Source organism: Falco rusticolus, chromosome 1 (genome assembly GCF_015220075.1).
Source record: "Falco rusticolus isolate bFalRus1 chromosome 1, bFalRus1.pri, whole genome shotgun sequence".
Lineage (NCBI taxonomy): Eukaryota > Metazoa > Chordata > Aves > Falconiformes > Falconidae > Falco > Falco rusticolus.
In genome coordinates, this window is record NC_051187.1 from 120,984,941 (window position 1) to 121,011,935 (window position 26,995).

Genomic DNA, 26,995 nt, shown 5'->3' on the forward strand with positions numbered 1-26,995 from the left:
TAAAAGAAGTTTTGGCCAGTTACTGTGAAAGAGGGTATTTCTGGAAGTTGTTGCTGTTATTTATATTACCTCTGCTGTTTAGGTTGCAGTGGATTACTGCATGCTTCACAGGCACAGAAAAGAACATTCTCCAGCTCTGACTGCTGTTCTGTGGAGGAAAGCTACCCACATTTTCTATTTCGTGCTTCAGTGTTTAATGCAGCTCTATATCCATCTTCACTGATGCTATCTACGTATCTGCAGGCACTGCCCTTTGGAGAACAGTGGGGTTTGTGAATTTCTACAAATACCTTTAATATCCAAAGTTAGTATCTGCCCTGAATCAACTTTATGTACTTTCTGAATCTCTCCTGAGTCACCTTCAGCTTGTAAAGTGTAAGTAAACCATGTGACTTCTGTGTTTGGTAGGTGCAGAAAAATCTTTTTTTTTTACTATTATGACATGGCAAACTACATTTTAGCCCATAAAAAAATTCTTGATTTTTGTCACGTTGGAAAATAGCAAGTGGAAAAGCTAGTTGCTTTACGAGTCTTCTCTTCTAGTATGTGCCTACAATTTTGAATTATTTTAATGTGTTGTGTGAGGAAACATAATTTGATTATTTCCTTTTTATTCCCTTTATAAAAGGAATAATTTTGGATTTGTAAAATCCATTAGAATAGATAGTCTGGAAGATGGAAAATAGAGCAAGTTTCTTATTTAGAGGAAGTGAATGAAATTCTGCTTATCAAAGGACGTTAATGATCAAACTAAATTAATTCCCACACAAAATGCAAATACTGTTTTTCAATTGACATTAATTTGGTTTTTATTTTATTTTCAAAGTCTAATAGGACACTTCTAGGAATATTTTTTAGCTTCCTCTTCTAGATCAAGGTGATCTGCAATTAATCTAAGCAAATGTATCCAAAATACAGTCTAAAAATACATCATCTCGCTATGTATTTTCTCTGTTTAGAAAAGTGTTAGAAAAGGACTAAATCAAGTGATTTCATAGATGCAGTGAAACAGATTAAACAAAAAAAGTCTTGTATCTTTATCCCTGTTGATTCAATTTGTCATTAATAATTTCATTTTCTGAGTGTCTATAACACTCTAGTGGCCCCAGTCTGCCAAAAAAAAAAGTTAGTTTTGTTAGGATTAGGCTGATCATTTGTAGTTACTAACTTTGTAAGCACAAAAATAAATCTACAAGCAATGGGTATGACTTTTCAAATAGACCTCGGTGCAGCGAGGGAAGATGCTGAAGCAGTGTTTCACCCTCTTCTTCCCTGCCTTAGCCTGGGTAGGGCAAACGCCTGAGCTGCCCTGTGACCCGAGGAGCAATGCTGCTGGCCAAGGGCCACCAACAGCTTTGAGCTCTTCTGCTCCTTGCTCCTCCAGTGCTCTCGCTGAGCTGTTGTATATGCTTGGCATTACTTGAGTCTCCCCATAAGAAAGGATGATCTGTACTTGCTATTTTAAGCATGCCTTATGTTAAGGAATAAAGATGGGCATGATTGCATTCCATACTATTTTCAAAGATGCTGATAACGCTGGAAGCTTAGCTTATAGATAAAACGACATTTGCATTTGATAGATGTAGTAGTCTTGCAGCTAGTGCAATGACTAGTAGAACATCTACCCAGCTTCAGATGGAGCAGGCTGCTCCCTGTTGGGGTGAAATTTATTTAAAAGGATGGGGGAAATTAAATCCTGTTACTATCTCAGTCCTGAAATGATGAGTTACAGAGCACCCACAAATTCAGAAGAAACACAGAAGTGTAACAGCAAGTGCTTACTGACCTGGGGGTTTCTGGCAAATGAGCAGCCTGCCTGCACAAGGATTGCAGCAGAGTGTTTAAAATGCATGACTTCACAAATAACAAGAAACTGCCTTGAGACAGGGTAAACTCATGGAGAGAAAATGAGTTAAATTGACTCTTTATAGTATATCAGCATGCCTTGTCGCACAAAAGCTTATGAGCTGCTATAAGGTTAGGTAGAAGTTTGTAAGACCATACACAGGACCACCATATACATTTGGTTATTTATTACTTATGGTTTAGCCTCAATAGCTCACGCTGATTCGATGACACATCAGCCAAACTTAGCCAGCTAGAGCAAGTTTATGGCTACCTTCTGTTACTAAAGTGGTACAAAATATTTTGGCAAATCTTGCTATAGCTTGTCATTTGACCAGGCATAAGAAAGGAGATAGGAAAGATTTTCTATTTCTATTGTACTGACGGGGAAAAAGCAGCAGGTAAGGTGATGTGAGCTGCTCAAGATCACAGAGCAGGTTAAGGCAAGCATTCAGACACTGCTTGCAACGCAAACTGATGAAAACAGTGAGACTAAATGAGGAACATATAGGATGCTCTTAAACTATCTGTACACAAAATTTCCCGAAGTTTACAGCTGATTCATTTCTCACATTAAGTTTTTTGTTAGATTTCACTAAGCTTATACAAAATCTTGCACCAGCATAAAGTCTTTTGTTATTGTAGCAATTCTGATTACTCATATATGTATTATATTCTTAGGCAACTGTTCATCTTTTTCATACCTGGTCTGAGAATGATGTTGAATATATTTCTGATCCCACTCATGTAACTAAATCAAAGTGACTTTTTCTCTTATGGCTTACTGCTGCAGATTTTTTTCCAGTGCATAGGCATTTTCATCCCATCATTTAACAACATTCAAATTCTTCCCAGTTCCTTATACATTTTCATCCAACAGAGCTAGTTATCAACTGCAGTACCTGTTTTCCAGAATAGTATACTTCACTATTAATTTTGACCAGACCTGTGCATTGTCAACTGTGATTAAACAGAATGGTAATGTTACACTGTAATTCATATTGCACAAATACTGGGTAACACGTTACTTCAAAGTAGGAGAAAGCTGAAGTATATTCATGTTCCTGCATACACAGCAGTATTCAAGGTTAGAATGACACAGGCTGGACAGACTATAGCACTCCAGAGCACTACATCAGCATCCATTTCTTCGACGCTAAAAGCAGTCGTTTTGGATTTTTTTTTGGTTAGCTGCCTAAAAATTCCAATGTATTTTCCAGACACCCAGCTAAACCCATGCCCAATAATTGTCAGAAAATTAGTATCAGTTATTAAATAGATTTGTCTCTTCCTAGTTCTGTGCAGAAGCATATTAGTGTGTATATATATTTTTTATAAAAAGATATCCTAGAAAATCTTGAAAGCCAACACCTGGCCTTTTGCCCAAGAGGCATAAAAGTGTCTCCTAGACTGCTGGCTAGATTTAGTGTGCAATCCGGTGCCTACACTGCGAGGATGGTGCTCTCATGTCAAGAGAGAGGAAGAAAAAGGCTACTTCAGAAGCAATGCAGAGCATTTAAACTGGGCTCCTATTTTGACCAGCCATCTGGAGAAGCGTTTTTCTTGACAGCATAGCAGTGATGAGCAATTGTACTACTAGGATGATAGTATCACGTAGTAGTAGATATAAACACAGTTATAACTACACGTTGACAGAAAAGATATCTAAGCTATCAGGCGTTCACACAATTATGGTATCTGCAATACTGCTGCTGTGCTCTGCTCTGGTTTTGGCAGCCTGGCTTGGCTGCACTTCGATGCATTACTTCTTGCTGATACTCCAGCTCGGGTAGGCCTGCCCGCCCTGCCTCTTTGCTCCTGTGCTGCAGAGGAGGGTGAGCTGCCAGCCGATAAGTGCCTTAAGCCAGGCAGCGTGGGCTCCTCTCCCTACCTGCCCCCCTTCCCACCCACCATCTCTTCCAGGCACGGGCAGCAGGTCTTTTGAGTTTGTCTTAATTCCACTTGTAAGCTACAAAATGACCATCCACCACTGCTGGGGGATTCAATGCACGTACGTATTTGCACAAAGGATGAGGATACGTGGACGCAAACCTCTTCTTCCCTTTTCTGTGGCTACAGGAGAGATGCTGCTGTTTGAAAGAGGGCACGGATCCGGGCCCTTGTTTATCAAGGAGCAGATAATTGCTTTTTCAACCCAAAGCACAGCAACCATTTGCCACCAAAGTGCAACTAGAATATGTTGTGGTGGCATTTCTGTAATGACCTAGAAATTAATGCTGTCAGCCTGGAAATGGGAACAATTTCCTTTTCAGGGGCAAATGAGAATACAGCTCCCTCCTCTCCTGGCCAAATGTTCCTGCCACCACATTATCGCATCCAGGATCTTTTGTTTAATTTTGCTTCAGCTCAATCATTCTTGCATCCTTTGTTCACAGAGATCCAGTTTCAATAGATGGGATAGATAGTACTTTCACCCAAATTACTGGGTAATGAGGACTGCTTGAGGAAGGAGCTGAAAGGAACTATTATACTTCCTAGCTATATTCTTATGTAAAAGAACACTATTGCCTTCATCTACTGAAAATCACAACGGTGAGGGGAAGTCCCTGAAAACGAGAGGGAAAAAAAAAAAAACAACCAACACACCAACAAACCAACCCAGCATTATGTTCCTTTTTAAAAAAGGCAAGGAGAACGATGCAGGGAACTCCATGGTCAGCCTCACCTCAGTTTCTGAGGAGCTCCTGAAGCACATCTGCTTTGGAGCCCATTCCCAAGCATGTGACAAAGTCAGGCACACTGTGCTTTGCCAGCACAACTGACTGTGTGGGTGGACGGCAAATGATGAATATGACCTAACCAAACCCTGGCAAGGCTTTTGACACCCCCCGTAGCATTTTCATTTAGGAGCTGAGGAACTATGGCCTGGAGGAATGGATGATCGGGTGGGTCGGAAACTGCAGGGCTTGGTTCAGAGAATCCACAACATCCGTGTTGTGGATCAGCAGCACAACATCCATGTGGCAGCCAGTGACTTGTGGGGGCCTCCAAGGTCAATACTGGGGCCTGATGTTTTCCATTATATTCACCGCTAGCCTGGATGATGACACAGTGCAACTTGTGGAGGGCACTGCGCCTCACAAGAGAAGTTGCCGGCATGGCAAACAGCAAGCTTCAGTCCAGAGGGAGCCTGTTGAACTTCAAAACCAGACCAACAGCAACCTTCTGAAGTTCGGTAAGGAGAGGTGAAGAGCTCTGTATGGGGGACAGAGCAACCACAGGCATCTCCCTAGGCTCAAGAAGCAACCAGTGGAGTGGCAGTCCTGAGGAAAGGGACCCACAGACACTGCCATGGATACCAGCCTGGACACCAGCTGCTCACGTATAGGACTTCCAGACGGTTTTGTGGAAGCATCTTACATGATACTGAGAGGGCCAAGATGAAAGTGCATCTCACCCTAGATTTGGGACTGAGACCTGAAACATCAGTATCAGAGACATGCCTTTGTCTAAATATTTCTTGTGATAAGGCTTCCACAATTTGCTTGGGAAATTATAAAATTTTTATGTTAATGTTCTTACGTTATACTAAGTCTACACTATCTTTATTTACCATCAACTTCACTAATTTTACCTGTCAGAGAATGAAAGTATCTGAATTAATACAGAATTATGCATGAGAATTGGTAACTTAAAGTTAGAAAAGTAGTTAAAATGACTACTACATGTTTAAATAGATAATCACACCTCAGGCCCACCCTTGCAAAGCATTTAGTTTTGGATGTGAATCACTGCCTACCAAAAGCTTTACCAAAGGCGTTACAAGCTTGCAAGGATTTGCAGCTCTGCTCCCTTTGCGTGCAAAGCTGGCTCCGAACTGGTGGAAGGTGTGCACACCTGGACCGTGGGACCCGCAGCGGATCCCAGTCATGCACGAAATAGAAGAGACAAACTGGTAACAGTGCTCCAAACTACATACACAGCGAACAAAAGTTTACGTTTTCATATGGTGGCTCAGATTTTGATGACTTTACGTACCAGTCTCATGCTGTCTTTCTCCTTGTAATCAATTGAGTTCTCTTGCCCACCAGGACCGACTGCTTTCATATCCAAATCACATCATACTGAAACTGTTAAAAACAACTGAAAAACGCGTAATAGTCTTTTCTAATAATCTGAAAAAGATATGACAAATCATGCAGCATAACAGGTTTTTGTTTAACCCACCCCCTCAGGTTTTTCAGTATCAGTGTAGACTTCATAACGTTACAACTTTTTGTGTAAACTTTTTACTAAACGTTCCTTCCCATTTTCTTAGCTTTAACCAGTATTTAGCTATAAAACCATACCTAAACTCACGCATGATACAAACCTCCCATCATATTTTGAAACCAGGTACTTCAGCGTGGCTCAGGTTAAGCAGGAAGTTTGCTACAGCTTCAGACTACTGAAGGTGAAAGAAGAGAGAGGGTTTTGTGTTTTTTTTTCAGATAGGAAACTTTGAATGGTTTCATCATCTTTGTGTCTCTTAGGTCTTATCTGTCAGTCTTGTAGCCTGCAAGGTTGCATCCAATTATATCATCATTGGTTTGCTATCTGTGTCAAACTAAGTTATACAAAACCACAAAATAAGGTTTGGTTCTTATCCTGATATCTCATTAACTACAACATTGCACAATTATATCAGTAGTATCTGACCCTTAGCTATAATAATTCACAAGGATCATGTCATGTAGGCTGTCATGTTATATATAGGAGGTATTATGCAAATAAACTTGATAACAAAATGCCTTCCTCGCTTTTGAAGGCTGATTTCAGGGTCTTAAGTTTGTGTACAGATGAAAGACCCCAGCCTAAGCGGCTGTGCCTCTCAGTTCCTGACAATCTCATTTTTCTAACCCTTTGAAGTTTTTTTAGGTTTGTTGTTTTTTGTGGGTTTATTCTTTTGGTTTTAAATATAAATAAATATTTATCATCAAAAATGTCTATATGCTTTTGCTTCCCAATAGAATTTTCGGAGGTCAACACAAGGCCACTACCAACCTTCCCCTTTAGGTGGTACGTACATCCTTTTGGAAAGAATTGTGCAGATCATACTTTGGCTCTTGCAATATTTTACCTTCTTTTGAAAAAGACTAAAAATCCCACCAGTGACAAGAGTGTAATTATATTGTAGGCCTGCTGCATTTTTTTCCTACTTTTATTCCCCCCTCCCACCCCCTCTTCTCCTTCCCCATGCCATTCCCACACATACATAATACTGCTTACGTTAGCTGTAGAAGCGATAACCTAAAGGGAAGCTTTGCTCAGATACAGTACCCGCAAGTTAAGTTTCGTTGGGGTACTTATTTTGTGTCCTCTGTCTCATGTTAAAATCAAATTACTGTCATCTGTTCAGTTGTAGGTTTTACCTCATAGCATGGAAAGGTTAGTATTTTTACAATTATTATCTGGAACTCCATTGTGATTACATTTAAATCTCTCTGATTTTAGCAAACCATGCTATTATTCCTCCTGCTGTTGGGGTATATTCATATCAGATGTTGTGAAATCTGACAGCACCTTTTCATGTAAATTGGGGTTTCATTTCTGTCCTGGTCACCAGAAAAGCAGAAGCTGCACTTTCTCTTGGGTCTCACCATTGTCCAATTTCATTCTTTTGTTTGTCCTGATCACCTACCAGTCTAATGTTTGTGCCTAAGGTCTACTTCACGTGTTGAATATGCAATTATCTCTTGTGGGTTTTTTGACATTTTCTTTCCCTCTGTCAGCCTCTGCTTTGTCTCTAGCCAACTCAGCTGACCAGACCTGCAATTCCATCAATCCAAATTTTATCTCTCTCTATTCCTTCCTGTTAAAAGAAAAAAAAAAAAAAAAAAAAAGAAAAGAAAATATTTTTACAGTTTGAAGTCTTTTGGAACTTGTTATAGCTTTGGATATATAAATGTGGAAGTCTTCAGTTTCCACAATTTTTCAAAATGGAAGGGTGGTACAGCTGGGGGTTGGGGGTGCGGGTAAAAAAGGTCTAGAGAAGACTATCTGCCTAAAGTGTATGGTTAAAAAAACCCAACCAAGAAAGCTTAAACACTGCCCCCCGCGCCCCCCCCCCCATCAAAATAACTGCATAACTTTTTCTTAGTACTCTGATTTCTGTTTCTCCCCCACTCCCAATTGCTTTGCAAATTTGTAATTCACTGCTTCCAAAGGTTCTTCAAACTTGTTCTACTGGTTTTCAAAAGCAGACAGACTTGTTTTTCTAAGCTCTTCAGTATACCAACTGAACTTATTTCATTTTTCATTTTGTTCCTACAAAGAATCTTGGGATGCTCCTTGAAGGGCCCTAAATCACAGTTGTATCATATGGATATATTCAGTGTGTACTCCACAATAATTACCTGGTATACGAAACCACACAGAGCCGTGCTAAAATGAAGGGCTATTTAGTAATCATAAAGACCTTGATCCAACAGTTAATGGAAAAGCGCCTTATCATAAATAATGCAGCCAGCTCCAAGGGGAGCGACTTCTAATGAAGATCCTTCCCTCCCTTGATATCATGCAGCCGAAACAAAGGGAAAGCGCTCGCTTTCTTGTCGCGGGTGGAGGGGGCTTCACAGAGCCCCTCCGAAGCTCTCCACGGGGCAAGCGCTGCTTTCGCCCACACCAAGGGCCGCGCTTCCGACGGCTCGTCGGGCTCCACCGGCGGCACAGCCCGAGGGCCGCTCACGACGGCGGCGGTGCCAGGCGGGGAGCGCGATGCGCCCCGTCCCGCCGGCGGGGCCGGGCCGGGCCGCGGTGCCTGGGCAGCCGGGGGGCGCCACCGCCGGGGAACCCCGCTGAGGGCCGGCGTGCCCCGCCGGGGAGCCCCGCTGCCGGGGGCTCGGCCGCCCCGCCGCGCCTCCCGCCGCACTGCTCCGCCCGGCAACGGCACCCCGCCTGGAACGGGCCGGGGCCGGGCACTGCGAGAACGGGGCAGCAGTGCGGCGGCAGGGAGCGGGGGGGCGACGAGGCCCGCGCTGGCTCCCAGAGGGAGAGAAGGGGTCCAGCCCCAGCGGGCCGCCGCACCCCGCCGGGCCGCCCGCGCTGCCATCAGGCGCCCCGGGGCTGCGCTGCCGGCTGGGCCCTCTCCCTCCGGAACCTTCGTTTCTCAAGTTCTGCTGCTCTCTCCAGCGCGGCCGGGCCGGCCCCCGTGAGCCGCAGGCACCGCGCTCGGCTCCCCCCAGCCCGGCCCGCCGCCCCCCGGGGCGGTCTCGGCGGCCGTGCCCGCGGCCCCCGGCGGAGGGAGCCGCGCTGCCGCCCCCTGCAGGGCCGCGCCGGAAGGGTCCCGCCGCCGCGGGCGCTGAGGAGGGGCGGGCGGCCGGCGGAGGCCGGGACAAAGCCCGGGGCAGCGGGAAGGGCGGTGAAGGGGCCGGCGCGGCAGTAGCGGAGAGCGCGCGCCCGTCTCCCTCCGCCTAAGGACTACTTGTCCCCAGATGTCAGGCGGCATCTACCCCCGCCCCTGCCGCCGCACGCGCTGGAGAGGAAGGGGGCGGGGCGGGCGCCGGAGGGGGCGGGGCGGCGGGGCGGGGCCGGGCCGGGCGGAGGAGGGTCAAGGAGGCGCCGAGGAGAGTACCAAACGGGCTGAGGCAGCCGCGCACCGGGCTGGCCGCGGGCCTGGCACGGCGGCGGCCCGGGGGCGGGAGCCCGGAGGAAGAGGAGGGGCGCGGCGCCGCGCCGCGGGGCGAGCCTGGAGCAGGAGCGGTGGCTGGGGCGACGGCTGGAGGTGAGGGAGCAGCGGTGGGGAGGCCCCTCGCCCGGCCGCGGGGGAGGCGGCGGCGGGTCGCCCCTGGCGGGGCGGCGGTTGGGACGGCGGTTGGGGCGGCGGGGCAGGCGGCGCTGCGCTGTACCTGCCGCCCGAGGCGGGCGGGGGACTGACACCGGTGCGCGGCGGCGGGGCGGGCTGGGGCGGCGTGCGGGGTGTCCGCCGGCCGGCTGGCAGCGGGGTGCGGCGGCGGGGGCCGGCCGGCTCGGCGGGGTGGGTGTGCGGTGCCCGGGAGCTTTGTGCGGAGCCGGGTGTGGGTGTGTGTGCGCTGGGGGAGGGGAGCGGAGCGGGGGACAGGGCGTGTGTGCTCCGCGCCGGGGCTGTGAGCAGCAGATGAAGGGCGGGCGGGGAGGGGGGAGCCTCCCAGCTGCTGGCTGGGCTCGGGCTTTGCTGGAGGGGAGGCGGGCGGGCTGCCGAAGTGACTTTTGAGCCGTGTGTGTGACTGTGCCTCGGCTGAGAGGAACCGGAGCGCGGGGTTCAAGCCGTTTTGGGGGTTGGTTTGGGGCCGGGGCCGGGGGGTGTCGCGGTGGGGCGGGAGCAGGGCCGAGGGGAGCGGAGCGGTGACAGGGGCGGCGGCGGGGGGGTGAAGCCGTGACCCCGGAGTCCGCCGGTCGCCCCGCTGCCGGCCAGGCGCGAACAAAGAAGTGTGCGGGGAGCCCTCGGCAGCTCGCCCCGTAAAATAAACTTCAACAAAATCCCGTAGCCGGCAGCAGGAAAATTGGGTGAAGAGAGAATGCGGTGGCGGAGCCTTGCTCGGCAGAACGTTTCTGAGGTGAAGGGGTATATTCAGTTCTCCTCCGGAGAAAACGAAAGACGTACTGCTCCTGTGGTTTTGAGGCCACTGTCAAATCTGTTTATTGTCTTTTGTCCTGTCTCTTTTTGTACGTGGCTAACTGTACCTTGTAATAACAAATCTACTTAAAATTTAAAGGCTTTCTAGACAAATCTGATTTAATAGGACAAACAGAAATAAAAAATAAGAGCCCTTGGTTTTACTCTTTGTTGTCTGCCTTTGCAATTTACTGAATTATGACTTGCATGCAGGGTTAAAAGTGCTGTCTTCTTTATTTCAGAGCTCTAGGGGAAGATGTTGTCTCTCCTGACATCTTGTGATTAAGATACCTGAGAACAGGTTCAGTAAGAATCCAAGTTCCTGAAGACGACACTTAATGAATTTATTGAAATAAGAAGCTGTAAATATGGGTTTTTTTCCTGTCATCTGTACTGCGTAAGAAACCATAATCTGAAGCACTTTTCAGACACTTGCCCAGTTGTATGAAGTCTGCAAAGCTCACTGTCCAAACTGACCGTTTCTTAGCAAGTGGTGCTTACCCACATTTGTGGTATGTATATAGTACTCTGAAGAAAAATCTCTTTCTCTATAAAATTCCCAGAAGGAACATTTTATTATGGACAGCTTTTTCTGGATGTATATCCAGATAGATTAATGCCTAGAGCTGAAAGGCATTTAGTGTACACTGAAAAGTTGGCTTTCCCTCAGTTTTTCCAGATGTATTGTCTCCCCTGTATACTGGGAACACACACAACTGCATAAACTGCAGATGCAGCCATGGAGCTGTGTGAACTTTTGAGCCATATGAGAAGTATTGTTGAGCGTTGGTATCAGACACCGCTTCATGATGTCAGCTGAACTGTGATTGTGTTATGCTAATCATAATAAAACATACAAATGGAGTGACACCCTTCCTGAGAAGAGGCTGTTAAGTTTTACAGGAAAGGTTAACTGATTGTCGTAACCTCTGTCAAGTTCTGTGCAGAAGACTTTTTTTTTTTTTTTTTTTTTCCTGTGCAAGATGAATGCCTGTCTCCCTCCTCTGAGATGTTGAACGTGTACTGCTTATGACAAATCCAAGAGAAGAAGCTTTATAAAATGGCTCAAACCAGCTTGCTGCAGGGAAAGCAGTTTTACTGTAGGGAGTGGGTTTTCCACAAGCTTCAGCATTGCCTCCAGGAGAAGGCTAACTGCAGCAGTATTGCTGCCAACAAACCATCTCTTGTAGCAAATTCTGGGAATAATACCAGTGTTGTCTCTGGGAAAGGAGCTGCCTGGGGTGTATTGTTGGTAGGAGGGCCTGGTAGTGGGAAGACGGCCCTCTGTACTGAGCTACTGTGGCCAAGCTCACCTGCAAACCTACAAAGAGGCTTACATCGTCAGGCTCTAGCCTTCCATTTCTGCAGGGCCCAGGACTCTGACACGCTGTGTGTTGGAGGGTTTATTAGAGGTTTAGTTACACAAATCTGCCACAGTGGACTGATCCAGGGATATGAGGACAAACTAAGAGATCCTGCTATTCAAAGTCTCTTGCAACCCGGGGAATGTGAGAGGAACCCTGCTGAAGCATTTAAAAGGTAAAAAAAAAATTTAAAAAACCCTATTGAAAATAAAACCCAAATTAAAAAAAAAAAATGCTGGCATCTGTTTAGGTCTTCCTTCCAGAGAGTCTACAATGCAGACAGTTTAAAACATGTTTGTTTCTGGCTTGTAATCTCTGTCCGAGCTTGCAGACCTACAATGGAAAAACCTAAGTTTGTCCTTATAGCTAACATAAATAAATACTTGCTTTGTAAACAAAATTTATTATTAATAGTGAATTTATTTATGTGTGTATTAATACCCTCAGTTGTAACTGGTGTTTTGGAAAGACTTTAAAGTAAATGACTTCAGAGTGGAAGATACCTAGTCAGTGGCCTTCATGTGCCAATAAAGGTAGGACAGTTGTCTTTCGTAAACCTGAAACTGACCTTGCAGGACCCTTGCAAAAGCTTCCAATACCATGCTGTGTCTAAGAGGAAACTTGACTAAATGGATCTCTGGGTCTGATCCATCACATCAGTTTTAGGTTTGTCTAAAAATATGTGGTAGGAAAGTGTCAATTAACTCCTTGTGTTGCTTTTCGCAATATGCACGGATTATGTCAAATCTTTATTGCTACTTGTGAATTAAGTACTCCCAAGCATTGAGGGGATCAGAAATGTATCAAGGGGGCTTACCTTCCAAGGGGCAGGGTATGTCAGCTGTCTAAGCTGAATGAAAATATTCTTTTTAGTGTTCCCTAACTGAACTTGCTTGAGTATGTCATTAAGAATATTGTTACTGTAATTGCATTAATATGCATGTAAGTGTTTATATCTGTAGATCGCTTAGAACAAGGTGCTGTCTTGAGCATAGCCTTCGCAAGCATGGGTCGATCAGTTTTTATTCCTTTGAGTCACAATGAAGGAAAGTTCAGAGAGGATAAGGCCTGTATGTAGCAACAGAGCTTTAATCGATTGTGTTGCCAGTATAAAACTTTCCTGGAATATTAGTTAAACTGAAGTTCTTTAGTATTGTGTAGTACCTTTTGCGGTACTTAAGAGTTTATTGGATAGTATTTGCAGTATATATATAAAAAAAAAAGCCTTTCTTTTCCTTTTTGTTTTTTTTTTTTTCCCCGACTACTGTTTGAGTAAACAAGTACTGAGGTTAAACTATAGTTCTTGCTCATATTGTCGTGGTTGTGTAAAAGAGCCTTCTTGTTCTGATGGCTGTTACGTCCTTGCCCACTGAATAAACAGGATGCGTGTCTACATTGTTCTCAGTGTAGTGTCTTAAAACAAATAGTCTAAACCAAAAATAAGTCGTCTTTTTTTTTTTTCTTGCTAAGTGAAGATGCAACTCCTAGCAGCTATTAATTTCAGAAGTATTAAGCCATCTCAATTTCTAATGACTAAAAACTGGGTGAAAGCGTCTATAAATGGAATAGCAGACTGGATGTCTAGCTTCAGGCAGTCTTTTAAAAATCATGGAAGTGGATTAATCTGAGGACTAAATAGCCTGTTTATGTTTAAAAGTCTATTACAAGGAAATCTTAGTAATTTAGTAGAGGCAAGTTCTCTGTAAGAGCTGGAAACTTTCCTCTGTTCAAGATGATTGTCTTGCGCCAAAGAACAAGAGTCAGAAAAATGTCTTTAGACTTAAATGTGATACAGAAATACAAAAGATACTTGTGAGTCAGACTCGGCTTTTCAGATAAGACTGCTTCTTATGAACGCAGGGTTTAATAATGATGGGTTGAGTATTGAGGTCAGTATACAGGGTTCTTGGGTTTTGTACTGGAAGAATAAAATACTACACAATGTCTTTGCTTTCTCAAATTTTGCAGCAGTGATTGTGAACTCTTATTATTATGCTAAAATTCTTGTGTTGTAGTACAGTTGTCTTTTTTTTTTTATATATTCTTTTTTCCTGGCCCTTCGTGTATTCCCTTGCAGCCTATCTACCCTGATCTCCTGCTCGCAAAAGCAGCTGTGGTAGATAGTCTTCGTTCTCATGTTTCAGATTTAAGGGAGATGAGGTGTTAGGAGACAAGGTCCTGTACTGGGAATATAAGTTTTCAGCACTGTGGCAGGGGACCAGGAGACAGCTGTTGACAGCAGAACAGTGAGCTTGTTCTGCTGCCTGTGATACCATAACTGTCCACAAACAAGAGGAACCTGGAAACCCCCTTTCCACCATCAGATACCTCAATCATTTGTTGATTGAACTTCCGTTCATATATAAAGCATGCAATAAATGTTTAACAAAAATTTATTGTTTTTCATGGTTTTTTAGACTTAGCACTGAGCACTTACGTATTCTGGTCTGATGTGTTTATGTATGCCCTCTGTTAAGTGAAGGTTGTTGTAATGTGAAATGAGTTCTAGGAGGACTTATCAGTCAGCTGATTGCCTTTTTCATTGTCTAAAGGCATTGAAACAGCATAAAGCTCTTGGCTCAATGCTGCTTGGATTTTACCTTATTTTAATTTGTTCAGTAGGAGAGGGGGAGAATCTTTAAAGACACTGGTGAATTTTTGCTCTGTGTGGCTGCTCCAGCCTTGGCAATGTATTCATGGCCTAAAATGGAAAGAATTCTCTTCAAAAGTGCTAAACAAGATTACACCATTCTATTTTTGTGCTAATTGTCCTACAAATAGTAAGAAAGAAAATCTTTCTAATGCCTTGTAACGTGGCAGTTAACTAACAGACTTTATATTGTGAATCTTTTTCTGAAGAACGTGTTTTTTGGGTTTTTTTTAAGTAAGTTTTCAGAAACTCTGATGGTCATAGTGCACGTGATGACCTGGAGAGTTAAGAGAAGACATTCAAGCAGGAGAAAAGTCTTAAGATTTCCTCATGTATTTATAATCTCAACACGCCCTAAAAATTTGTTCGGGGGTGAATCTTGCAGATTTAGAGAGCTGGAAGGGCTGATTTATACAGGTGTATTTAACAAGCATTTGTTGCTGCATTGACAGCTGAGAGGAAGAACTGCTACTTACAGGACCCCTCCTCAGGCCTTTTCTCATGCGTGCAGTACTGGAGCAGAAAGCAGCCTTAAACGTAAGGGAAAATGCTGAAGCCTCACAGGCAAATTTTATGTGAAAGTGAAGCAGAAAGTATGAAGGAAATGGCAAAGCATGTTACAGACTCCAAAAGTAAGAAGAAATGATTTGTTAAACTGAAAGAACTGAAAAGGTCTATTAGGCTATTCTTCCCTATTTAAATAGAAAAGTCAAAATCAGAATAACCCAAATTTTGCAATACTAGGATTGTGAATGGGGGTTGATTTTTGGGTTTGCTTCAGCAAATTTATACTTCCAGCAATTGGTAGGAGTGCAGGCAGCTTTCAGTTATCCAAGGCCATGCAGATATATAGAGGAGCTCTGATATAAATGATGGGTAACACTGAAATTTATGCAGGCAAGGCTGTAAAAAGACATCTACCCTTGTGATCCTGGCTTATGTTTTCCAGACAAAGGAGATAATGTGAAACATCTTCAGGCAGTAGGGGAAGGCACATAATTCTCATGTCTTGTGCTACAGTTAGGATCAGTATTGGTGGTGGAAGGCAGAGCTTGGTTAATTCACAGCCGAGAAAGTGGATGTTACTAGAAATATAGACCTATTTTACCCTTCAGAGTTGATTTCTTCTGCAGCTATTGCTCTGAGGTTAAAAGCCATCTGTGACCAGAGCTCCCGAGTCACTTTCAGAGAACTCAGAGATAGAACGTGCCTGTTAAGTAACCTAATGGTTTTAAGCTTGTACTAAACTCACCTTTAGTGCGCCTTGGTCAAGTACAAACTTAAAGCAAAATTTGAATTTCGTTTCAGTGAATTACTGGAATTAATAAATTGCGGACATTAATAAATTCCCCCAAAACTCTGATCTCCCGGTATGTTGGTGCAGATGGTGCTGCTTTCCTGTTACTTACAGAATAAGTTTCTTGTCTTCCTTGTGTCTTTTCAAGACACTTCCAATCTTGTAAGACTGTTTTCACATACTTATTTCTCACATACTGCATTTTGGTCACGGATGTTCAAATGTCTTTTATTTGTGAAGTGTCCTGAAACTCTACTACTAAGGTATTTCTAATACAGTTACTTTAAGAAAAATGGTCTGATCAAAGAGGTTTTTACTGGGGGGCAGAATGAAGCTATGAAATAGATTTCCACTGATTTGCATTACTGAAATTGCATTCCCATGCAAACAGCCATCCCTGATCAGTAGGGACTCAAGAAAAGAAAATTTGGTTGGGGGTGGGGTTGGGTGAAGGACAGGACAAAACAACCCTAGAAGAAGCTGCTGAACAAACTTATGATTGTATAAGAAATTTATAGCGTGGTGAAACATTGGAACAGGTTCCCCAGAGCAGCTGTGGGTGCCCCATCCCTGGCAGTGTTCAGGGCCAGGCTGGATGGGGCTGGAGGCAGCCTGGTCTGGTGGGAGGTGTCCCTGCCCTTGGCAGGGGGGTTGGAACTAGGTGCTTTTTAAGATCCCTTCCAACACAAACTGTTCTATGATTCTATGGGGTTTTTCTCCAGCTAATGTATTAGATTATGTAAAGGAGATGTAACAATGGGAACTATGCCCCAGAACTTAAGTATCCTTTTCTCATTAAGGACACCAGTTTTCTTTCTTTTTCTGTGCACACTGGTGCTAAATTCAGTGTCATGGTTCCTTTCGCAGGTTCCCAGACAATCACAGCTTTTCTTCTACTTCTAACTCCTGATCTCTGCTACTCATACTTGAAAGCCCAGAGAGTTAACTAAGCCGGAGAGGTGGCAAGAGGCATACACACCAGAACTTTAAAATAACAGCAATAAAGAATTGTTGGATGTTGCAGTTTCTCCACACCCTAGCGCTCTGTGAAGCTGTACTAAGTATCTATGGTATAGTTCCTTTGTGTCTGCGTGCACAACAGATTTGCATTGTAATGGAATGTGACCAGTAATGCTAAGTGATATAAAAACTAAAGCAGTTTTATAGTTCTCTAGAATATGCAAATATCTGTAGACTTGATAGTAAAAAGTATGAGAGGTCATGTAAGGTTTCATGCTGACTGCAAGTTTGAAGCAGGGGTTTATTTTGATTAAAACTGAAAGCTGCCTTGTATGAGTCATTTGCGTGGACAGCATTAATGTACAACAGATTTTGTGCCAATAGCTGTTATCTATGCAAAGTTACTTTTACCCGTTTGGAGGAGGACTCCAAAGGATCAAGCTTCTGGTATTTCATGTTTGGTGATATGATGGAAATCTCACAAACAGCAGAATTCGGAGTAAAACCTAGGATTGTCAGCCAATGCCAACAGGCATTTCCCCAGCACCACCACCACCTGTACTGGCTGCCATGCTACTGTTTTTTTGTTTTTTCCTTCCCTGTGTTTCCCTTGAGAGTGGTATATCATCAGAAGGTTGCAAATTGTAGGTGTTTGAGAGAGCTTTTACCCTTATGTAAATGATAAGGGAAAACAAGTTTTATTTCAAGTTCTGGATAGTTTGTTGGACAATGTAGAAAAACACAGGTTTGTTCAGCAAATGTTCTGTGACTGTTGTCAGGGGACTTTCAATCTGCAGTACTGAAATGCCATTTTTCTTGCCATTTATTTAGCATAGATGAAGGAACAGGTTTAGAAATTGAGCTGTATGCGATAACAGATGAAGTGTGAAGAAGCTGTTCTCTTTAGAACTTCTTGTATGATCTTTGAAGCCAGAAATATAATTCAAATTATCATGGATTGTATAGGCTGTATTGAGCAATTAATTAGTGAGCTTTTCACTTTTTTGGAGTAGCTTGTCTTGCTAATTGCGATAACTTAAGTGTTTCTTGGAGTAAATCTGAGAAGTTGAAGGCCAGCCCTCTTTAGTTCTCTCTCTCTCTCTCTTTTTTTTTTTTTCCTCTTTTAACTGGTTTACTTTCTGTTGTCCAAAGACAATGTGGAAGTTTCAAATCTACTTTAAACCTGAGGCCAGAGATTAATTAGAGTATCCTGACTTTCATGGGATTAGTCTTAGATACTTTACCCTACAAAATTTGAATTTCTCTTGCTGTTGAATTAACCAATACATGGTTCTGCTGCTGTTCGTAGCACTCAGTGACTGCTGTGAAAATAAACAGTGTTAATGTTGCTCTGGAGGGGGTGAGGTGTTAGGTAGCAGGTGATATTCGGACTACTCTCAGCTTTATTTCTTCATGAACTGCATTTAGTAAAAGTGTGGGTTTACCATGAGCTTAGGAGGGATTGAAATCAAAGATACGCTGAGAGGCAGTATATTGGAGGCAGTTATAGATGCTTGAGCTTGGGCTACTGGGAACTTGAAAGCTGCTGGGATTTCTATCAGTTTATTGTATAAGACATTAGTAATTCAATATTAACCTTCTTATAGCAAAGAAGTGCCTTGAATATCTCCAAGTCTCAAAGACTCTCTGGAAGTGATCTACATCTTTTTCTCTAGTCTTCTGCTGTCTTCTGGAAAGGGCTGCTACACAGCCTTTCCCTCTGTTTCTGCAGCTCCGGTACAATCTCGGTAGCTGCAGCTCTGCAGCAGTGACAAGGAGGGTGTTAACATAGATCTTGTCAGACTCTCTAATTTTGCAGAGCTATAAGTGGTAGAAACAAAGCCAAGGACTAACTATATCCTGTTCCATGTGAAGAAAGATCTGAATGCGTAATTAATTAATTTACAAGACCCTTCAAAGAAGACAGTTGATAAACTTCCAGTATGTTTATTCATTTACCACTTGTAAAGTTGAAATGTGCAAGTGACCGATTTCAACCACTAGAGAGAAGGCTGGAAGGGGACCTCAGAAAATCAAGCCTGCTATCTCCTTCCCCAGACAGAAGAAACCATGTTTGTTTCTAAGAGATGCTTGCTTCATCTGCTCTTACACTTCACAATTCCTACCAGAAAAAAATTTCCATATGTCTAACCTGAGGTTTTTTTCTTGCTGTAGTCTAAGTTTGTTACTACCTACGGTATTCTTGAGAGACATGGAGAATAGATGCCATCTTTCCTTTTTGGGACAGCCCTTTACGTATTTGAATACTGCTTTATTTGCTTGCATCTTTAAATTAAAAAATTCCAACTTGTTAGTCTTCCTTCAGAGGTCACACCTTAAGAGTGTGACATTTAAAAAATCCTTAGCTAAGTAAAGTTTTCTGTATGTAAAGGGAATTTTTCTTAGCAACGTTTTAAATGTGTAAATATGCAACATGTTACTTCTGTGCTTTCCCAGAATTTTGTCCGTTCCTACATCTTTCACTTCTGCTTGACTAGAATCCTGAAGCTAAGCTGGATCCTAGCCCAGAGGAACTTGATCTGGTACAAGATTGAATTCTCATTTTAGTAGGAGCCGTAATAATTTTCAGTTAAAAGCAAGCTCATTTCAGTTAAAAGTGAGCTGTTTTGTGCTAGGTACCTTTGTTGCAGACTTCCTGTGGTGCATCGATGGGTTGTTCAAGGTCTCGGCACCTACGGCATGTCAAGGAAGTGCAAGCAGTGCTCTAGCAAGCGAGGTTCTTGGTGGTCTTTCCCATGTAGTCTTCTGCCTGTTTCTAGTCTCAGTTTGAGATTCTGCAGAAGATGGGTGTTGGAATGACAAGCTCTCAATTCTGTGCAATTTAAGGCTAGATTTGTGAAAGGATTTAAGTCTCTCTGCTTTTTGAAGAACTTAAGGCTGGCGAATGTAGTCATGCCAAAACATAAGGAAAACATGCCTCTATCACTGACAGTACTGTGTACTCAATTTTAATGGAATAATTAGGATTTGATCTGGTGAAGAAAGGTTGTGTCAAAAATGCGTACCTTCAGCACCAAGTGGCAGAGGTACTTTTTAAAAATAAGTTGTTAACTCCTGTGGAATTTCATCAGAAGGACTGGATGGTTTTGCAGTCTTTAGCTCCCTAGTAGATTGATCTTCATGCTGTGGAGGCTTACACTTAAAATGATTGTGTAGTGAGAGATATAAAATATTAAAAATAGCAGACAGACTTCAGCATAAAGCCTTTTACAACTCTTTGTAGGAAGCAGCTACATGTAAGCTGATACCTGCAAGTTCAAAAGAAGTTTTGAGATCTAATGAAGAAAAATGGTGAGCAAGACGGTCTATATGAAGGAAGTCAGGAACAGTACCAAAAAAAAAAAAAAAAGTATTGCACTGAACCTTGGTACTGTCTTCCGTGTAGTGGTGTCGTGTAAAGATGTGAACTGCAGTGTATTAATGCTAAATCTGTGGTCAAATTGTCTTCAGTGTAGCTTACTAGTTACAACAGTTCAAGGAATTGAGTACAGTTTCTGTGCTGACTTTCACTTTTGTGTGGTATGAGTCTGTTAATTTATAAATTATCTACATATTTGTCATGTATATTAGAGGCTTCTAGTAAATACAACATTTGTCTATGTTTTAATTATTCAGTTACATGATTTATTTTATAGTTAAAGATGACAGAGGCAGGTCACCAACGGAAAATCACACCCATTTGTGAGTGAAATGAAACTATTTTGGTAAGAGCATGCACAGAAGGTTAAAAAGAATCTGCCAACTCAGCTTGTATTTCCAGCTCAGTGGAAGTGAAGTTGCAGAAGGTAAATTGGTATTTCATAAACTTGCTCTTGTGAGAACATCTTGACTCTGGGGCTTCTGATTCCTAGTATGTACCTGTAATATGTAACTGATGCCTTAGACTTTTAACGGACACTAGGTTTCATAGAAAACGCTGTGTTCTGGTGCTCTTTAGACTACTAGAAAGTTGAGCATTTCCTGAAGCTTAAGTACTTTGTGGCATGTTTCTCTTTAGGCTTTTCCCTTAAATCTGTGGAGTTAACGGGTCACATAGCAACAGTTAGTGTTTCTGCAAGAGCAAGTTGTATGTTCTTCTCTCATTGTATGGAGCACTGCATACAGACTGAGCATAATACCATTTAAGGTTTTAACCTTTTCAGTTTAAATTACCATAAGAAAGTTTCCCTAAGGCATTTTAATAATGACAACTTACATAGACCTTTTTGTCTTCTACTTCTATAGGCATTAACATTTTGCCTTTAATCTATGTGGCTCAGTCTTAAACCTTACATGTTTTCCTATAAGCTGTTTAGTTAGGTGGACCTTCATAGCAATTCTCACTTGTTAATTATTTCCCTTCCCTCCAGTTTTCTATGCACATGTTCATAGCGAGTGGAAGGGTTTAAGTTTCTCTTCTTTCTTTCCTTTTTAATGAAAAAAATGAAAAGGATTTGGTGGATTGTGAAGTAGAAAGGACTTAGTGTGTCTAATATACTGGGAAAACATAGTACTGAGATACTGCCTTCTGAAAGTGTTAGTGAAGCAATACATTGAAGAGGTTTCAGTTTCTTCCATGTGCTGATGTATACAATACACTGGGAATGGTGAGAAATCTTCTATCTTTGTCTAGAAGCAAGAATGTTTTGAGTAGTTAATGCAGAGACACTTCATGTTTGAAGAATTACTGCTCAAGAAGAAGTAATTAGGAAAAAAAGGCAAGTGTGATTGAAAAAAGTGTTAGAAGGTAATTATGTTGAAATAGGCATTGAGTTTTATATAGGTGTTCAAAGGTATTAAAGAGGAGGTGCCACAGAGAATGTGAGTGGGTAGGTTCCTGGTACACTTGATGACATCAGAATGTGATGGGGTGGCATGAAAGAAGAACTGAAAATGAGATCAAGAAAAGAAGGCAAATGGGGAAAATTACTTTCTCTCATGTCAATAAATACAATCACATAAATGATGGAGAGGGGCAAAACAATTGCGATTGAAGTCCTCTGTGTAGCGTGTTTGCAGATACCTTCTCACAAAACAAAGACTAAAAAGTCTTTGTTGTTGATGGTAGGCAATAAAAGTTCTTGGCTCAGTTTTGGATGCTGTCGTTTAAATTGACAGGACTGGGAGTAAAGGGTCATATGTGAGTGGACTTTCGATCCGCGGCCCATGAACAGTGCCTTTTCCTTGTGTTTTTTTCCTTTGTCACGTACTAATAAGAGTTGGTAATACTGCTGTTTGTGTGAAGAAGGGGAGATGAGCATCTGGGTGCACAGATGCAGGCTTGTATGCTAAAGATCCGGGATATCTTTGCAGTCAAAAGAGATTAAGAGGAAGGGGGCGTGGCAGCATCTTATTTAAGGTTACTTGACGAATTGGGGAGCTGTCCTAGAAGAAAGAGAAAACTGTTAGGGAGCTCCAGGTTGGTTAGGGAAAATACCAGCAGCATAGAGACTGCATTAATGGGCAGGTATGAATGAACCATGTGAGGAAGAACTGTTAAGAATGGGATTACAGCATGATTTCCATCTTAAAGCAGTTAATTAACAAATCTTGGCTTAACTACGTTAGCTGTCCTGCAGTGATGGTGAGCATGATACAATCACTAAGCTGTCTATCCTTCTGCACTTTGATGAAGTAGAGTTCAACAGGATGTTGGAAAAAAAACCTCTGTAGGTAAAGTGCAGCTGATACACGATAAAAGAAATTGTCCTATATGGTTTTTAATTACCCTAAATTAGCAAGAGAGTATCCGTTCTGCCTTCACTAAAGATGGAGACTGAAGTAGTCAACAACACAAATAAGAAAGAGGAATGTTAGGAACTCTACTTTTCCTTGCTGTTGCACTGGTATGTATGATGGCAGTGGTACCAACATGCATTAGTTTTGACTAGTCTAGAAATACTTTGGTAAACTTCCCAAACTTTTACTGCATTCCATTGACAAGTCTATTTATCGGTTTGGTTTCAGTTGCTTTACTGTGTATTGGAGAGTGTTGCCTCTTTCTTTGCTTCAGCCGTGTTCCACTTACTTCCTCTTAAAAGTTGAAGACAAAAATATTTTTTCACCAGATTTGTAACAGGTACTGCACATTCACATTAGATTTGATTTTTATGATTTCAGATGTACTTTTTTCCTTAGTACCTGCTTCTATTTTAAATTATTACAATGTTGCCATCCACAGTAAACATTTTGTGTATAATTTGTTGTGGGGCAGGGGGAGAGGAGGAGCATGTAGCTTCTGTCACTTGTATTGTAGTTAAAGCTAAAAATAGATTTTACTAAATATAAAGCTATACAGTCAGTTCCAAAGCTAAATGTATCACAGCTGTAAGATAATGGAATCAGCTTCACATGGTGCTAACCTAACAATGTTTTTTGAAGTCAATTACAAAGAAGGTACAAAAAGGATCTATAGGAGATTTACATTAAAACTGAGGAAACCATATCTGCTTGGGGATGGGGGAGGAAAAAAGAAGGACAAACAGACCATAAGGTAACTAATACAGACTCAGAGTGATGCATTAGGAACATGTTCCCCAAAGTAGAATGCACAGCAATGGGAGAATAATTTTGAATGGGACACGTGAAAGTTGCTTTATCTGTTCTTTCTTCAACTAAGTGCAATTAAAGGTTAGGGTAGTCCCTTTTACTTGAGAAAATAACATGGAAAAAGATACGTGATAATGCAAACACAGAAGGAAAGCTATCTGAAGTACTTGACTAGTAAGGTAAAATCTTAACAGCTTTTCATTTGGTATCTGTGCAGAGGATTTTCTGAAAATGAGGTTGGACAGTACAATCCTGCAGTCACTTCAACAGTTGCATGTGGGGTGCTTTGTGATGGTGTGCGATACAAGACGAAGGCAGGTATAGAGCAACTTGATTAGGGAACGATCAAGATTTCCACATGTCTGTTGTTGCAATTCAAGAACCCCTGTTCTGAAAAAACATCTTACTGCTGAAATAGCTGCTGCAACACCTCTTCTTTGTGCTTCCCAATCAGTGATACATATTTTTCTTTTGGAATCAAATGCATAGGAAAAATCTAATTAATTTGGCAATTGTCAGACTGAACTATGGTAATAATAGTGACTGGTTTTGTATTGTGTGCATTATGCTATTGTGTTCTGCTACATGGTCATGGAATAATAAAACATAGGGTTGGCTGGGCAGTAAACTAGAATATAGCCTGACAAAAGCCACACAATTGAATGTATTCAGTATGGATTTCTACTTCTCTTATCTGGGTTTTTTTTTTTGTTTCTTTTTTTGTGGCTAGCATTTCTCTTATGTCAAAAAATACAATCGTGTACAAGGAAAGCAATATCTATTTCTTAAGTTGTGTTTATGCTCTGCAGAAATCGAGACAGAAGAAATGGATTTTGCTATCTCCAAAATGTAAAATACTACCAACAAATTCAAATGCCTGTAAAGCTACAAAAATTTCGTTTGTCGTATCCTAATGTATTCAGATAAACAAATATATCTAATACAAGCAGTGTTAACAAATACTAATTTTTATATGGCTAAGGAACCAGGTAGTTAATATGAAAAGCTGAAAAGACTGTATATTTCACGGTGCTGTACCTTTTGGTTACATAAATGATTTTAAACTAACTTCATAATTTCAATACATTCTGTCGCATATATAAGCTTGTTAAGTTTTCTTATTGTGGTACCCCACTTCTACATGTTGTGTTTTAACCACAGAATTACGAATATTTACAAAGTAAGTTACTGTCTTAACTTTACAGGTATGGAAAGTAGGTAATTCTTTCACTTAATAGTAGTTTTCAGTGAATCTGACTTGATGGTTTTATCTCAGGCATTTAACGTAAAGCGTACTTGATTTGACACCCCTTACCTTTTTTCTTTTTTTTTTTTTTTTAAAGAAAGAGATTGAATTGTGGAAACAAACAATGAGAATTTAGTTGATGCTTAATACAAAGAAAAGCAGTGATTTCTGACCCTAATAAAAGAGAGCTTCTAAACAACACCTGGTGGATTACAAATCCCAGGGGTAAATATAGATAACAGCAACTTAGACAACAGCTCAAAAACTGGGGGTGGAGGAGGAGAGGAAATAAGGTTATTCATATAGGGTCACAGGACAGACAAAGAGGAAGATAAGTAAGGTAGTAATCAATGCCTTAGGTGTCTTTATGCTAACAGAAAAACAGATATGGGGTAAACAAGCAGAACTGGAAATATTAGTACACAGTCCAGATTGGTTTAAATGCTCTTAAAAGATTTGTCAGGATAAGATATATAACTGGTATGTATAAAAAAACAACAATAAATAACTGGTTTAGGAGTTGCCTTGTATATCGTATGCTTTCTTGTAGTTCTAGAATAAACTAGTTAAAGCCACTGAAAAATCTGTGAAGATACACACTACACATGGTAATAGTTTTACATATGTGATATCTACCTAAAGGTTTGTTGGTAAAAGTGTTTCCTTTTATGGACTGTAAATAAAACTACTTACCAACTACCCACGAGAACATCTTGTGTATCTAAAAACTTGCCTGCTTTGTCCAAGCGGAGCAGTTCTCTGTAACTAAGAGAGAATCCCACACCAGCAAGATCAAGTAAGCAAAGGGTTTTTTTAAGATACCAAAATGGACTTATCCAAGGTGCAGAATTTGGGTGATAATGTCTACATGGTTGAAAATTTTGAATAAGAAAACGTAAGAGATGAACATTGGCTTGGAAAGGACGATATAAGCAGGAGACTCATATTTCTAATGTCAGAGAGGAGAAAATAGCTAGCGTGAAGACATAAATCTGCTTCAATCAGATTGGAAAGAACCAGCTGAGAAAATGAAAGACAACTCCTGGAGGTAGTGACTATGAAATTATCTTAAATATGTGATGTTTAGAAGAGGAGGAGAAAGAAGGATGAACTAAAAGCAGTGGACTTGGAGATACTGGTGACCTCAGATAATTTGTGGGAAAGCTCTCATGAAGACAAGTATAATGATAGAAAGGAATTAGCTGTAAAGAACACTGAGGTCTCCAAGCAGTACATTAAATGTCCAATTTGGTGAAACTGAGCTCCTCATCATTCATGTGTTAACCACTAGGAGGAAGACGGCAGAAAAAACGTTGATCCACTACTGAATATGAAAGTGAAAGAGTAGTGTGAAAATGAGGGTAAACTGGAAGTTCAAGGTGCATTGTTCATATTCCTGTGATTTGTGTTTTATTTGGTAATACATAATTCCATACATACATTAGCAAAAGGAAGACCACGTCCACCAGGTGTTGGTCTGCTATACATTGGGGAGGACAACCTGATAGCACTGGGAAAGCTAAAATATTCAATGCTTGTGTGTATGACCCTTTCTTGAAACCAGTCTTTTTGCAGTCAGCTAACGTAATTAAAAACTAGCAACAAAGAAGTAAGATTACAGAGAAACATAGTCTGGACAAAACCCCCACCACAGAATAGGTGAGATGTTTTCAAACTGTTCAGCGGATGAAAAGGACAGGTTATCTTTATCAGGATGGCTGAACATTCAGAATTGAAAGAAAAAAGATGTATGTTTAGTGCCTTGCTTTAAAAAGGGACAAAGTAGTGTGGGGAATTAGAAGTGTGTCAATTGAAATAGTGCTGGAACAAGTAATCAAATTATTTGCAAGCAGCTGGAAGATAAGAGTTGAAAAACAGCTACTGTGGTATGATATGGTTTGGTTTTGACTAACCTCTTTTTGTAGGAGACGGTAATACTGCTTGTGGGTAAGGGATAACCATAAATGTCGTTTTGACTCAGGAAGGCTTTGATGCTTACTCGAGACTTGTGCAAACAGGCTGTGTGCAAGATAGAACTATATTTGGCTATGTGTAAAAAGAGCTGAGTAACTGTACTTAGAGAGTAATTACCAGTAGTTAATTTTCAAACTGACACAGCACATCATGTAATGTTTCATAGAGGTCTGTCCTACATCCGTCTCTTCTGGGTGTTACTTAATGGTCTGGCTGGCTGAGTAGAGGGAAATGATTATAAATTTTGGATGCAGCTGGCTTCCTTGTAATGACCCTAGTGTTATCCCTGGGACACAAGTAATAGGGCAGAAAGTACAAGGCTTAAATTGCAGGAAAACAGGTTAAGGTTAGATACGTGGAGGGGAAGGGGGAAACTTCCCAATTACGAGAATATTGAAGCACTGGAATAGATTGCCTGGAGAGACAGAGTATTGATCAGTGGAAGTCTTTAGGAATGCCTAGAATAGTATCTCTCAGGGGCGACAGATGTAGAGCTGATTTGGCTGTAGGAAGGGGA

At 41.8% G+C, this 26,995-nt stretch overlaps 1 protein-coding gene across 1 annotated transcript in view; it reads left to right on the plus strand.

Moving 5' to 3' along the window:
• The first annotated feature begins 9,389 nt into the window (after positions 1-9,389).
• Positions 9,390-26,995, plus strand: part of ANKRD50 (ankyrin repeat domain 50) — a 45,930-nt gene continuing 28,324 nt past the window's right edge. The window contains exons 1-2 of the mRNA XM_037398273.1: positions 9,390-9,568; positions 10,681-11,977. Coding sequence (XP_037254170.1) covers positions 11,499-11,977 — 479 coding nt within the window. The 5' untranslated portion in view covers positions 9,390-9,568; positions 10,681-11,498. The remainder of the gene's footprint in view (positions 9,569-10,680; positions 11,978-26,995) is intronic.